We start from the raw sequence: 15952 nt of genomic DNA on the forward strand, positions 1-15952 counted from the left end.
GGGACTTGTATTTCAGCTGTTCCATATAAAATAATTTTAAAAACTAATTGTTGATACGATGAAGTTTTCTGTATGGAGATGTTTCTTTGGCATTTAGTGTTTTAATACTCACATATTGCTTAACATATTACTAGTAAATACTCATATTTATGCCTTACATTGTACTTATATTGTAACATCTGCATTTCCTTCTTCCTAGTAGAAGAGATTCTAGCCTTCAATCTCATCTCTACCTTTAATATAACTTTGACAGCTACTTTATGATGTGATAAATCCAAACCATGAAAACTGTACATTCCAAAATCACATTATTTCAGCATCATGCTATCTTGTTGCTACTTTACAAGTTCAAAGATATTATATGAGGATTTTAAATAATATATATCACTGCAGTGGAAAGGTACATATTGTAGAAATGTACGGTGTAGAATTCTTTAAAAATTATGCAAACCTCATGTAAAAAAATTTATTAAATATATTTTGAATTCATATGTCGTATGTTAAAGGAAGCTATACACATAGAAGCAACTTTTTTTTTTGTCATTTTTTGGATGCCATAGTAACATACATTTGCAAATATGACAATGAACAAGGCTTGCATGTCTTACAGAAATAATGAAAGTAGTACAAACAAAAATGTTTAAATGAATGTTTAAATGAACCAGTGCATGAATAGTAGTACTATTTCAGTTTCCATCAAAAAGGGAATCAAACTTTGGTGAATATGAAACCGAACAGAGCTGCAATAAACTCGATGTTGCTCAGGGATGAGAACATTAGCATGAAGTTCATTTCCATGATTCAGCATTTTACCCCCTGTTGTGGCAAGCTCAAGCTATTCGTGACAAACTGCCAAAGCAAATTATCTTATGAATATGTGCATTTGATTTTCTTTTTTGTCACAGCCTGACAATAAAGTAGTACATCTGGTCACACACTAGGCTTTGCTGAATAGCCAACTGTGTGAATGGAATGGGGGAAAAAAATATAAAACTCATTTCAAAATGTTATTAGTGCAGAGAAACTTAATGATGCCTCATTCCATAAAAAAAACAAACAAACAAACAAAAAAACAATAAATACAAAATCATCAAGCCAAACCAAAGGGGCTTTAATGTGACAGGTGTATAATGTAAGTGTTAATAGTAACCTGTGGTAATAAGCCTGTACCATTAACATTACAGAGGCATGTATTAGGTCTATAACACTGTAATTGCTATTATCACAGCTACATCACATACATCTATTACAAAAGTATTTGTCCTTATTGACAAGACACATCACACCTAAATGATTTACAAATTAATCTCACAGCACATAAAGTGCATTGTATAGTGCTAAATTAAAGGCAAGAGTTAGTTTGCACATCCATTAACCTCCATATACACCCTTCCCTGTCCAGCTATGACAATAACACGTAAAGGATAAAATACACAGAAGAAAGAAGGGAGGAAAAGAACAAAAGGACAACAAAACCAGCAGTACTACTTCTCCTATTACTGATACTACTACTAATGACAATAATAATAATAATAATAATAAGAAGAAGAAGAAGAAGAAGATTTAAAATATTAACACATTCTAGTCCTTGTATCCTTTATAATGTTATTAAAAATAAAATATATATAGAAGATGTACGCAGGCTGTACATTACTTACAGTATACTGAACCCAGTGGGCGTGGCTAAAGACTCCTGGTAGTTCGTGGGCGGGGATTAAAACCGTTCGCATGCCGCACGATGGGCGGAGCTTATAAACTTTTTGGTGGCTGTACAGTACGTCCAGTCTGTTTCGGGGCGTGGCTAAGCACTGTAGAGCGTACAGCGCCGTAGTGGGCGTGTCTTACAGATTTTACGAGTGATAAACAGCGCCAGAAAGACGCTTGATGTGATGCAGTGCTGTAGAAACTGCTGCAGTGTGTAGTGTAGTGTAGTGTTCATGCCGGTAAGAACCTGGAGTCCGAGTAACATGAACGCAGGAGGAGAACTGCAACCGTCTCCGTGTCAAGTGGACTTGAAGAAAGAAAGTGAAAAATGCTGAGCGCCTTCAGTGAAACCGGAGCACCACTCACAACATGAGGCATGTCGGTTTGAGCGTCGATATGAACTATGTGCTGAAGATAAGATAGAGCAGCCGAGTTTTATTGTCAACTGGTTTTCAGCTGCTTGCGAAAGGCACCTGCAAGAAACATCCATCAGTCAGAAGACTTTCCTGTCCCGGACTAGTTTATCTGGAGCTGGAGAATGATGGAGACGCTCACTGACGTTTTACTAGTCACTGCAAATGTAGGCTCGTTATTTGACAACGTAAGTATACAAACTATTCCCGTCAACCACCGTCTTGTTTCATGTTTGTTAATAACTTATTACTATTACACAGAGGATAGAGCTTGAATTGTCATGTTGTGTCAACTGCTGTGACTGAAGGCGACCTGTAATTGAGGTAACCAAGCGACATGCTGAAAACAACCGTGATTGCACCTTATATAACACAAGTAAACTCATCTATGTTAATTAGCTCTTACTAGGAATTATCACTATCACCATCAGAACATAGTCCCCCCTCAAAAAAAAAAAAAAAAAACAAACAAAAAAAAACATCCTCCTTATGTTGTAATTCAGGTTGCGACATGTTCACAATATTAACAGCTCGGCTTTGAATTCTTGCGCAGTTGAACAGTTTTGTCTTTATTTTCTTCTTTTTCGTCGCCAGGCAATTTAAATACTACGTCCAAAAATGTCATACTAGCCTACTAAATAGTATCTCAAACTAGTACGCGAGATTATAGTGGCGTACTGTTTTGACACACTACTTAGTACGGTAGTATGCGCATTTTGGACGCAGCCGCTCAGACTCGCTTTGTTCGACCAGGCCTCGCGGAGCTTTTTCGAATCCCCGGGCTAGAGTAGCGCTCTGTCGCCGGCTCGAAGCGCGCTGTCACCGGATTGGCTGTGAGAGTTCCTCGCAAGCGTCGCGACAGGAAACCAGCAGCCACCCTATCAACAGCCGCTGTGTTTGTGTTTAAATGAAACCGGAAATCGACCGACAGCTCTGAGACGTTTAAAAGAGCTTGAATTTTCCATTTCAGTGTTAGCAGAAGTAACTAAATAGTTAATGCCCAGTTTTTAAAAAAATGAACAGAACCTTTTTTTAGGCTATAAATAGACGTTTGTATAATTTAAACCGTTTTACTTAGCACGACACAGCAGCCCGGCTATTACATGTCTAGCTACACCAGACTGCCTACTACCGCACTAAATAGCATGTATAAATAGTACACAACCCATAATAGTTTAGAAATTTGAACAACCTGGTTAATTTCAGTAGTATGAGGTTTGGGGTGTAACCTGTGCATTCAAATAAATCAGGAAGTCGTCATCTTGTTGCGTCACGTTTAAAAGGCAGTGGCGCGAAAATTTCCACAAACAAAGTGGTTGTTAGCCTTAGAGCTAAGTGAGGAGTCAAATAGCCTACAAACAATGAATATTATTTTTAAAGGTTTCTGTGCCAAAATACTGTATCACGATATTTGAAAACCTATTCAATATACTACATGTATCACAATAGCTAAGTTTTCTCACAGTGCCAGCAATACAGTAGTCCCACATTTAAAAAAAAATGGAGCTATGACTTTACCAAAACAATACATACATTTACCTCAGGAAAGGAGACAATAAAACATTTTAACATCCAGTCAGCTACACTGAGGTGGTCAGAAGTATGAAAGTACTGAAAATCTCTCAAATAAAAAAAGCATTGTGATGTGTTTTATCATCATCTCAGTATTAAGTAAGGATTAAAACCGCTGTTGAAAAAAACAACAGAAACCCTCATAGAGTCTGTAATGGTTTAAATGGTTATAATGGGAATTATATTGGTTTTAATGGAAACTGTAATGGTCCCTGTGGGTCTCTACTGGTAATTTCTTCTATTGGTGGCATGTTATGTCTAGTGGATACCATTAAGGACCAGTAATGGTAATGGTTTTAATGGTTATCAGATGGTTTGTAATGGTATTTGTAGTGGAAACCATTAGAATGTCTGTAATGGTTTCTGTAGTCTTTTTTCAGCAGGGAAACTTGGAGGTGTGCTGTTATAGGAAAATAATCAAAGATACTGTGGTGTGATGCGACCACCCAGAAGTCGATTATTTTCCAGTAACAGCACACCATGAAATGTTTATTCCTCTCATACCACACCAATAGACAACGGTAACATTTATATTTATTTAAAAATGTTGTACATTTTATAAACAGTTGTTCCTTAAACCGTCTCTCATTTTTCAATCTGTTGAAAAGTTATTAACACACACACACACACACACACAAAATGCAGCTTGACTTGTTAGCTGTTGTTAGTAAAGACTTTCCCATTTTGGAAAAATTGAAGTTACTGCTTTACCTCTGACGGTTACAAAGGGCTGACAGTGGAAACTTCTTCCAAAAATACTAAATAAATATCTTCTTACAGAAAACTTTACCATATGTACACTGTACCAATGGAAATGATAATATATTAGAACAAGCACATTAATATAATCCTTGCAGCTGGAACTACTGTCAGAGCTGTTATTATAGAAAATTAATCAACACCTTCTGAATTCAACAGCACCGTGGTATAAATTGTCATATGACCTAGTCCTTGCAGAAGGTTTAGCTGAGCTTGTGAGTTATGTGATAAGTATGAGTGGTCTAATATTTTCATGAGGCGCTTCATGTCACAGGAGCTCTGCACAGGTTGATGGTTTCCCCGTTTGAACACACCTACTAAAATTGATCATTATGAGTTGTATCAGGTGTGCTACAGCGGGGAAATCACTAGACTGTGCTGGACTCTGGACAAAGAGAACCACAGCTGTGCTCGCTTGCTTTTACACACAGAGCAATGTGCAGTTTGATAAGCCTGATTAAGTTATTTTACCTGACACATTCTTATACAGTCCACTGAATACACTGTCATAAGTTACTAAACTCTACCTTACCACTGGTGTGGTATCCTCAATGGTATATCTTTTGGACATTTAGTTACAAGTGTTTAGAGAATGTAATGAACCTTCAGAACATATTTAAAGGTGTGGTTGGTTTGGGATTTTAAAACCAGAACACTTTTTGGAATATTTGGTAAATTTCTCCTCACGTCCTCGCAGATGTTAATAAAATAAGTTCTGGTTTCTGTGATGCACGGCAAGTTCTGTAAATGAAAAAAAATATATATGAAGCACCAACATTCAGCCTATCAGAAAAGGAGGCATCTCTACTTGCTTGGCAATCATGTTGCCTGTGAATATTGGTGGTCCACATGATTTTTTTTTTTACAGAACCTGGTGCATCACAAATGTTTTCACCAGCTCCAGTTACAGAGCCTGGTGAAAACCTGGGGGAAAAAAACAAATGATGTGGACCACCAATATCCAGCCGATCAGAAAAGCAGGAATCTATTTGCTTGTCAGTCAAGTTGCCTGTCAATTCAGAAAGCTCTACCTCTTGCAATAGGAACCAGGTGTTCTAGCCAAGGTAGTACATGTGTTTTGTGGACTTGTTTTTAGGGGAGGAACTTCAACATCCACCAGAATTGATGACTACACCTTTAAGGTCCACTGTTGCACATGGTTGTACATTGAGAAAGTTCATTTGAAAATGTTTTCTGGTAAACCATGTTAGTTCTCAGCTTGAGATTACAAACCTTTAAACATCCGAATTGTTGTCTTAAGAGTTTTGGTCAGGATGTCGCCTTCATCATATCTGCTTGTTGAAACAGTGGAAATTTGGCCACACATCCAGCTTCCAGTGGCCATATTTGGCACAGAAAGTGCATGTTTGGGTCCATTGTGACCATAAACAGATGAATATCTTTCCTCAGAACCATTTCAACCTCTCCTCTCGACTTTTTTTGTAGTAGGTCAGCGCTGATGTACTGGCTGTGGAAACAAACTTCCAAAAATGGTGGGGCTTCTTAGGTTCATGTCAACGGTTAACAGATATGACAGGAGCTCTGAGAAACCTGAGGTGCTATCTGTCTTACTGCAGAAAAGTTATGAAATATTTAGGTGTGACCTGATAGTAGCAAACTGTAGAGTGTTGTTGAAATTCCTAAGTTGACGCATGGAGAACTGATAGTGTGAGGGCAAAAAGCAGCGTTTTGTTTGTTTTTCAGTGTAGATCAGTTATACTTCTGAATGACATCAAACATTGTATTTACAGCTTCCACTGCTCAGTGAATGTGTAAAGGGTGTTCTGAGAAAACGCATGACACCTTGCGTTGTATGCTGCTGTGAACTCAGTACTCCTCCAATCAGCTGAAACTATTGAGTACTTTCCAGGACATCTTTCTCCATCTTTCTACTTGTTGTTGCTTATTACAGTTTTTTCAATTGCTTTGGCTCATTTTTTTGAAACAGTCTTAACATTTAACTGTAAGTGCAACAACAACTGTAAGTGCAATTGTCACAACTGTTTTATGGGTCATCACAACACTATTGCATGTCTGCAAAATGTAGTAACTCACACAAAACATATAATTAATGCTTCAGAACCTAGTTATTGTGTCAGTAAATTGGCCAGTGCCACCAAAAGTTTTTTTGTCATCGTGTGAGCCGTACTGGTCAAAATGTTTAGATGTTTTTTTTTACCGTGGCAGTCAACCCTGTAAATGTTTGTTATACACAAATTGCATTTTTGTTCTACTCTTTTGTTGACACTGACTGCTTACTATACTATACAAGAATGTCAGTTTTGTCTAGTTGAGTGCTATTGTGTATCACACTTAGCATTTTAGATACAGATTTCAACAGTAGGTAAAATTTTACTGGGCAATACTGCAGCACACGGAAAAAGAATATGCACATTTGTGTGTATACAGTACATTTATTTTTGTAGCAATACGTTACATGGAAACAAAATTCGTATTTGCATGTCCATTTTTACACATCTTATTTCTCTTCCACGAGCATGTAGCTGCTGTTTAGGGTTGTGTTGTTCCTGCATGTTCAAAACTGGTAGTGATTGTGCTGTGGGCAAGCTCCACATATATATGCTTCTAAACTTGATTGGTTGACTGGTAAAATTGTGATTCCTATTTTGCTTTGGCAGGTCATTTGTCAATTTAGCAGACATCACAAACATTCCATATCATAGGTATGTATGGAATATACATGTATGTCTGACAGATTTTGATAATTGAATGGCAATATGTGCAATAATTATTTTGCAAATTGTACTTACTCTTTTGCACACATGTGCCAAAACACATGCAATTTACTTAAATGAATAAGAAATTCAAATCTGGTGTGAACAAGAAACTAATTGTTCAGAGATCTGAACTTATTGTTTTGAGAAAAAAATTCTCAAGAACTGAGCCAAAGCGACTGAGAAAAACTGTAATACTAGTCGATGCCTTCTTTCTCTCACGAACAAGTCCTGTTCAGCCGGAATCCAAAAACATTTAAAGTAACTCTCAAGCCAAGTCCAGCGAGGGCAAATGATGCGGCATAAATTTGGAGAATTCTCCTGAGACAGGAGATGAAGTTTCCATTGGCCTCATTGATTTTCCACTCTCAAGAAGTGAATGAGTGAAGACAGTTGCTTCTAAACTGCTTTTAGACAGAACAACATGGGAGAATGCTTCTGTATGCAGACCTTTGACTAGTTTGTTTTGTTTCATATCTGAAGTTAATGTCAAGAGCGTACTGACATTGAATTTGAGTCAGTGTATATAAATAGCCTTCTATTTAATCTATCTGGCATGAAGCTATTTTGCTTGAATTGCCTGCAAAACAACTCCAAAATATTTAAAAGATAATTCAGGTCTTGCAACCTGAAGTTGCAAGTTTCTTTGGAGTTTCTTTCTTTCTTTCTCTCTTTCTTTCTTACAAGCTTTCAAGCTTATTTACAAACTTTCAAGGTTGCTGATCTTCTTCCTAATGTTCTTGGACTTCCTGATCTTGTACTGATCAAGATAGCCCTCATTTGTCTGGCTTCAGTATTCCTGGATTAGCTGCTCTCTGCCCATTGCTAGATGACCTCAGATAGCCCTCTGGAGTACCTTGGGTACTTCTGTTGAGTACAGTATGGTACTTCATTGAAGTAATGAATGAGCTGCTTGGACTTGGCTCTGGTAAACGACTTCGACATTTCACACCAGTTTGCCGTGCTGGAGCCTGGAGGAGATGAAGGAATCGAAAGAGCTTGAAGACGATGATATCAGACTAGGATATGAAATGAAAAGACATGCTCAGTTTTAGGTTTGTGTATCTCTTCTAGGGAATTGCCATTATCCTTAATGATTTTCCATAACAAAGCAAGGAAATTGCTTTGTGAGTGAACTGAGGTAATTACTGCAACTGAAAAACAGGATGGCGCTTTGGTGAAATTCAGTGAAAGTGGTTTTGTTGTCATTGTCGAGTGGTATACAGGTTCTGCCCACGCAGTAGACCTGTGCTGACTCACACGCATGCAAATAATTTATGCAAAGCCCCATGCGCCTAGTATGATGGGTTGAGGTCGAACTTTACTAACATAAAACCATTGAACCATCATTTAAAATCTTCTGAAGTCCATGACCACTTGTATTCTAATAAAATAGCCAGGGTCTTTGGAGAACAAACCAGCCTCACAACATACTTACCACCGCCATCATACTTAATAGTGGTGATTTGGTTCTTTTCTGTATACCTATCCTTCTTTTAACACCAAAGCCACCTTGAGTGTTTCTTGACTGAGAAACACTCTGAGAAAGCCTTATTTTTCTCTCATGTGGTCACAGAAACTGGTTTCAGTCATATCCACTAAACTTAGCTGTGTAACATTTGTGGTTAGATGTAAGGAAAGGCTGTTTTTTCTGGCATACCTTCCAAACAGTTGGCATAGAGCTAGTGTCTAACTAGACTTCCAGATTTGGTGACCATAAAATGCTTCTGCAAATCCCCAACCTTGATCCGTGGAGTCAATTTTCCTTCTCTTACCATCCTTTTCACTGCGCATGGGGGCAAAATACACTTGCATCCTCTTTTTGGTTATTTTAAACTTCCTAAGTCTTGCCCAAACAGTGGATATGGATATTTTCCGTCTTTTAGCTATTTGTAATAATATTTTTGTCTCATTTCATTTATGGATTCTCTAATCTAATCTTCGCTCGTGTCACTAAGAGTCACTAAGGGAATTCAGGATGTCCTGGATGCCCAGTTCCATGGACAAGAGTTTCTAAGGTACATTCCGGTGAACCTTAAAAAGTAAAATATAAGAACTTCTAGGGGTCAATATCCGTGATACATGGTTTTGTTTAAAAAACATATGTTTTTGATAAGGGTTTTCCTTCAGATAAATTTACTTCAATTAAACGTTAGATTTCTTTATTTTAGCACGAGATTAATCTAATAAACCACAAATACTTTTAAAAAAAAATCTTTACCAAGGGCGCCAATAATTCTGAAGCTGACTGTAACACCTGAGCTTCCATGGCCCTGTCAAACATTTTATGACTTTAAATTAAGCTAATTTATATCTAAGGAATCACATAGACCTCAACTGTAAACAGTATACACAGATTGCATCAACTTTGAAAATGTGCCATATATATATACATACACCGTACTGTGCAAAAGTCTTAGGCACATGCAAAGAAATGTTGTATAGCAAAGATGCCTCAATATTCGGTGTGACGATCCTTTGCTTTAAAAAAAAGTAGTTGTGCAGTTTTATAAGGAAGTTAACTGGTAGGTTTTACTGAGCATCTTGCAGAAGCAGTCACAGCTCTTCTGGAGACTTTAACTGTCACACTTGCTTGTTATTTTTGCAGCAAAACCCAGCAGCCTTATGTTTTTTTGTCTGAAAAGTGTCTCTTACGTAATCTGCTGCTTTCTTTACTGACATACAAACATTTTTCTGTAACATTGAATTTTGTGCAGGAAAACTCTAATGTTTGGAAATCTAAAATGTTTTTGTACTGAATCAATAATGCAGAAGTCATAAAATAAAAGACTTTTAAAATAACTTTTTATTCATAAAATAAAAGCCTAAGACCTTTGCACAGTACTGTGTGTATATATATATATATATATATATAATTATTTAACATTTCTTAGTGAATAAAATGAATCACTCATAAGCAGTTCCTGGGAATGCTTTTCTCTCATTATGTGTTGTTCAGAAACTCTTTTGTCATAAAGACCGGTCTAGCGATGACTGATATGTAAGATATGTAACCCAAGAACATGACCTGAGAGCCGCTGCTTAAAACTGATGTATGCGAACAGGCTCTGGTTTCTAACTCTCACACGTTCTCTCCTCATGTACTTTGGATAGCTTTGCTTTTTTTCTGCCTGTGTCTCATGTATTATTCAACATGGCCTTTTGATCCAGTTTTCTACAGGCCACAGGTTATTTCTGCTCTTTGTTCAAGCTACTTTTATTCAATCACAGATTTTTGAGGTTCCTCAGAATTCAGGATTCATTTGAATGAACTGAATACTGAAAACATTTGAAAGGGTGATGTACTGGATCTGTGGTCTTGGTTAATTAAGTCAAAGGCCAGTGTGTATTTGTATTATAATAATAATAATACTAATAATAACAGCAACAATAATGACAACCATAGCGGTAGTAGTAGCAGTCATAGTGGTAATAATAATAATAATAATAATAATAATAATTTAGCATCTATGATGACTCTCTTAATATTAAATTATAGTTAATATAACATTTATTTATTTATTATTTATAATTAAATATTATTATTAAATTATTTCATTAATTATGGTTGCAGTAATGTTTATAATTATGCAATTAAGATTTGATTATTTTTAGAAATGTATTATTATTATTATTATTATTATTATTATTAAAATACAACACAGCATCACATGTACTGCACAAGACGTTTTGGTTTCTTAATTTTATCAAGATTGAAAATGGATTGAAGATTGTAATTGAAAATTTTGTTCCTAATCAAATGCTTTGCATCCACATTATTAGTGAAATGTGCTTTGAAAACTACATGACTTTATTTTATTAAAAAAAACAAAACTTACGTCTATCTATAGACTTATTTTATTTATTTGGCACACGAAATTAAAAAGAGAACAAGCTCTCAATGCCAGCACTATATTCATTACTTTTTTAAATTTACTTTAATTAATTGAACACTTTCTTCAAGTGACTTTGCTTTTTTACAGTGAGGCAGAATCAAGACCGAGTTCAGAGCTGAGAAACGATCCGTGATAGGATGGTTGCATGACTGAGTTTCCATCAACAGAACAGAAACAAGAGTTAGTTTATAGGAAAAAAACAGATAAAGCCACAAATAACCACACACACACACACACACACGCACACACACGTACAGTCACACAAAGAAAGCCATAAATACACACATGCACAAAGCACAGAGAAGGCTGATAGTGGCTAAGCGGAACTGAACCTAACAATACACTCTTAAAGTTATAATTCATTTTGTTTACGGTCTTATAAAAAAAGGATTATTTCTGTCATCATTTTTCTGCATCATGAACCAAATTGAAGCTTCACCTTCCTTTCAGTTTCACTGTTGTTATTGGATATATTACTGAATGATAGTCTTTGAGATGAATCACTGCGCCACTGACACCAGACTCATCCTCTCGTCCACAGCTGGGTGAAATCCAGAATGACTGGCTGCGAGAGTTCTTCACAGTGAGTTCAGCAGCACTCACTTTCTAGTATTTTCAAATGTCTTGTTTGCTGTTTCATTTGTCACTGACACATCATACTCAGTCACACTCTGTCAAGCAGGATTCTGAAGAATACTGAACACAAGCAATATGAATGATCTCTGTGTTTGTGTGAGCAGACTGTGGACAGATACAAGCCCCGCTTCGTCGCCCTGCACTTTCAGGAGGTCGGGGGGAAGGACTACAAGGCCAACATGGCTCACGCTGAAAACTTCTTCTGGTAGGTTAAAATGTTCATTTGCAGCGTAGTTTATAATGCATGTGCATTCCTAGCTAACTAACTAAAGCTTTGTGTAAGGAATGAAACATGACCGGGTGTCCTATTATCGGAAAATAATCAACTTTAGTGGGCTGTTATCACCCTGACATGGATTCTTTTTCTATAACAGCATGTCCTGAAGTGTTTTATTCCTCTTACACCACAGCAGTTTGCCAAAAATTACAATTTTTTATTTATTAATGAACGACACGCCAAGTTATTTCCTGTTATCATTTGCATTATCCAGCTATAAACAGTTGTTCCCTCACCATCCTGTTGTTTTTCTTTCTATTGAAGTTAATAAAACAAGCAAACAAACAAAAACCCACAGCTTGTCATGTTATTGAGGAACCAGAAAGTGTAAAATGACTATAATGTGCCAGAAAACTAACTGACTGTGACACTGGAGACTCCTTCCAAAAATGCTAAATAAATGTCTTGTTCCATATCAATGAGTATACTTTTTTCTTTTTTTAAATAACACCACATTTTTTTAGATTATATGGAGCGTTCACGATACAAATCCCTGTGAATGAGATGTCACTATAGAAACAATAACATAAAAAGCAATATTTAAAAAAAAATCACTTTCCGAGCAGTTAGGTTTGAGAACTCAACAGCGGTTAGTATAATGGCTCATGGATGATGTTGATAAGACATTCAGGGTTCCCATTCCCAGTTCCCATTCAGGGTCATGAACTCCTGAGATCTCAGAGCCAGAAATATTTCATAGTGGCTCTCACAGTTTGTCTTTCTTTCCCTTTTTTTTTTTTTTTTTTACGAGGCTGATAAATGATGTTTATTTCCACTACGCTGTCATTTTTACTTCCATTCAAGGACCATCGAGTCCAGCTCGGAGATGTCAGAGTTTGACCGAGCGTGTGTCTACGTAGACAGCGACTTCAAGACAGAGGACAACTTCACGGTGAGGGCTGTTTGGATGCAGATTTGGCTGTAGTACCAGTTCAGTTAGGGTTAAGACCACTAGGTGGAGCACTGCTCCTACAGTCCAGGGATATGTGTGTGTGTGTGTTTGTGTGTGTGTGTGTGTGGTGGTTAAAAATGTATGTTACCTGTTGTTGTTTTGTTTATTTATCCACAATAGGGCTTCAAAATATAAGTTATGTTACATAATAATAGCACACCTGTATAATACTAGTCTCTGTGTGTGTATCCGTTATCTCTGCGTCTTGTTTCAGCTCTGTTTCAGTGAGCGCCAGGTTTCCTCCTCAGATGAGCTGGATTTCTTTATTAACAGTTCTGAAAAAACAGCTGACTGAATAACTGAATGATTTATGTAGTGGATAAGTCCAGCTTTGACAGATTAAACATTTCCAGAGAGTCTGCTCAGTCTCATACTCAGCTTCAGAATCTGGGGATCACACACACACACACACACATACACACATACACACACATACACGTCTATATAAAGGTGAAAGGTCTGTGAGCCCTTTAGTGACTTTGGGTTCCTGCCTATGGTGTGTGTGATTGACAGAATACACACATGCAGTGGTTATGTTTCTGTACGAATGACTAAAGGTTGTGAGTTCGAATCCTCCAGCTGCCACAGAGCCAGTGTTAGGTCCTCTGAACTTAACTTCTCAGCTTGGATTCGTTCTCACTTCTATGTCTGAGCTTCCTCCGAACTCATAAATGTAAATACCTGTGAATTTTCTTAGTCGTCTGTTTTTATGTGAAAATAAAATTTTCCGAACTCTGGTTTAAATGTCACATAAAACATTTTTTACACTTGTTTATAGAGGAGTCCATGTTCCAGTCTAAACACAACTAGACATAAAAACACTTTCTTTTTTGTTTAAAGACACACAGTTTGATTTGAATCCCGTAAAACGTGTTCTGTATTAACGAGGGGTTTCCCACGTTACACAGAAGCATCTACAGTTTTACAATCATGAAGAAATCCAGATTCTATGAATATGTAAAATGGAAACACACCCCGCCCCCTTCCTCTGGTTCACCAGTGATGTATGGCCTGTATTTGCATACTGGAACATGATTGGCTCTTATAGTTTATGTTAGTAATAATGCTGTATTTGGCTTACCTCAGAAGTGGGAAGTCAGTGCTTGGAATGATGTCATTATCGACCTCCATACATTCGAGCAACAAAGTAGGAAAAAAATAGACGTCTCCATGTCAGTCTTTAGCAACAAGTATGTATATTTTCCTGCTCAAAACAATGAACAGTATAGTCAATGTTATAGATTGAACAAGCCAATATGTCTGTATGTTCATTGATCTAAAGCAAATACTTGAATATACAGTATAACTCATTTAAAGGTAAGAAGTGCTACTTTGTTGATTTGACGTTCCTTGCTGAACTGGGAGGAACTCAGATTTGAGGAGACCATCCTGACTTCCCGAGTAGGAATTCCACATTGAGGGGCATTTTGTCTGCTTTATGCTTTATGTCCTGAAGACTTTTCCATATCAGAAAACTCACTGACTGTTACAAAGCACTGACACTGGACACGCCTTCCCTAAATGTTAAAACAACGTCTCCTAAGAGAACATTGCTCCATATCAAGAGTTACATGTTTTTCTTTGTTAAATAACAGCCTCTGCCAGCATTCGATTTAAGACGCAGCTCATGACAGCAGTCACGATGACGGCAGAGAGTTTTAAAGAGAGACAGAGCTTGTCACGGTGTGTTTAAAATTGCTGTGTGTGAACTCACTAAACATAACAGTTTGACTTGGAAACCTGAAATGTTGTGTCTCTGACATGCCATCTAGTGTGCACATGTACCTCGTATTTACAGAATTTTATATATCAGGATGACGTTAACTGGCAAAGGAGTGTTACAGTAGGTAATTGGCATATGAGGTTAATGGGCATTTGAGTGTTATATTGGAAATCCTATACCGAATTAGCGTTGTACTGGATTTTGGTTGAAGTTTTGAGAGAAAGGTAAATACAGAATTGTCAGCATGAAAGCGTTGAGGGGGACTGCTGAATCGTTTTAGGAGCAAAACATGACATTAGAGAGAGTGGCAGGATATTAACCCTAAGCCCACCCAGGTGAGGAGTGATAGACCTTTTGTGTGTCATGAGTGTGTGCGTGTGTGTGTGTGTGTGTGTGGGTTTGCGCTTGTCCCGGGAGCTGATGGACTGGGTTAATGTGCGGGAGTGGCCAGGCAGCAGGCCAAGTCAATACGTTTAAGTCCAGATTAAAACTATTGATCAGCATCTTCAGTCTGGCCATGATAAATAAACTGGGGTGGGGGGTGTGTGTGTGTGTGTGTGTGTGTGTGTGTGTGTGGGGTGGGGGTGGGGGGGGGGGGGGTTGTTGAACAGCTGTGGCTGTGTTTGTTACCCCTTTACCACACGCTTATCCTAAACACACACACACACCTTTTCCACCAGTAACACATACACAGGTGCACATGCACACACAAACACACAAGTGAAAACCCACAAACCACACAAAACACCCTCTCCACCAAAAATAAATAAATAAATAACACACACACAAACAACAAACACCCCAAAAACGAGCTCTTTTGCACAGTCTCAACACCTATCTTCATCAATCAGGTCAGTGCAGCATTTAATAAAAAATTATTGACTTACAAGTGATTTTTTATCAAAACACAATTTGTACTGCTGCAGCCTCCTCACACGCACACACACACACGCACACACACGCGCACACACACACACTCACACACACACACACTCACACACGCGCTGCTGCCCAGGAAAGAGATGATCTACAACCTCTAGAAAACTGATAACAAATCAATAGAGGTGGCGTGAGGGAAATGAGAATGCAGAGATGTGTGGAATGGGGACACGGCTCTGTGTGTGTGACCTTGTTTTTGGAAATACACCCAGATTTCTTTCTCTTCATCATGTCTAATTGGTGGGACATCCACATTTTCTGTGATGTTTTGAGATTATTATTATTTCATGGTTTGATTTTGTACGTTGCAGAAGAACGCTTTGTCTTCTGGCCTTCGATAAAGTAT

General features: G+C 37.6%; 1 protein-coding gene across 2 annotated transcripts in view; it reads left to right on the plus strand.

The window, feature by feature from the left end:
- Positions 1-1838: 1838 nt before the first annotated feature.
- Positions 1839-15952, plus strand: part of inpp5l (inositol polyphosphate-5-phosphatase L) — a 30915-nt gene continuing 16801 nt past the window's right edge. For both annotated transcript variants that reach the window (XM_053235939.1, XM_026925320.3), the window contains exons 1-4: positions 1839-2305; positions 11621-11662; positions 11820-11920; positions 12797-12884. In XM_053235939.1, coding sequence (XP_053091914.1) covers positions 2243-2305; positions 11621-11662; positions 11820-11920; positions 12797-12884 — 294 coding nt within the window. In that variant the 5' untranslated portion in view covers positions 1839-2242. The remainder of the gene's footprint in view (positions 2306-11620; positions 11663-11819; positions 11921-12796; positions 12885-15952) is intronic.

The sequence above is a fragment of the Pangasianodon hypophthalmus genome, chromosome 8 (genome assembly GCF_027358585.1).
Source record: "Pangasianodon hypophthalmus isolate fPanHyp1 chromosome 8, fPanHyp1.pri, whole genome shotgun sequence".
In the NCBI taxonomy this organism is placed as follows: Eukaryota; Metazoa; Chordata; class Actinopteri; order Siluriformes; family Pangasiidae; genus Pangasianodon; species Pangasianodon hypophthalmus.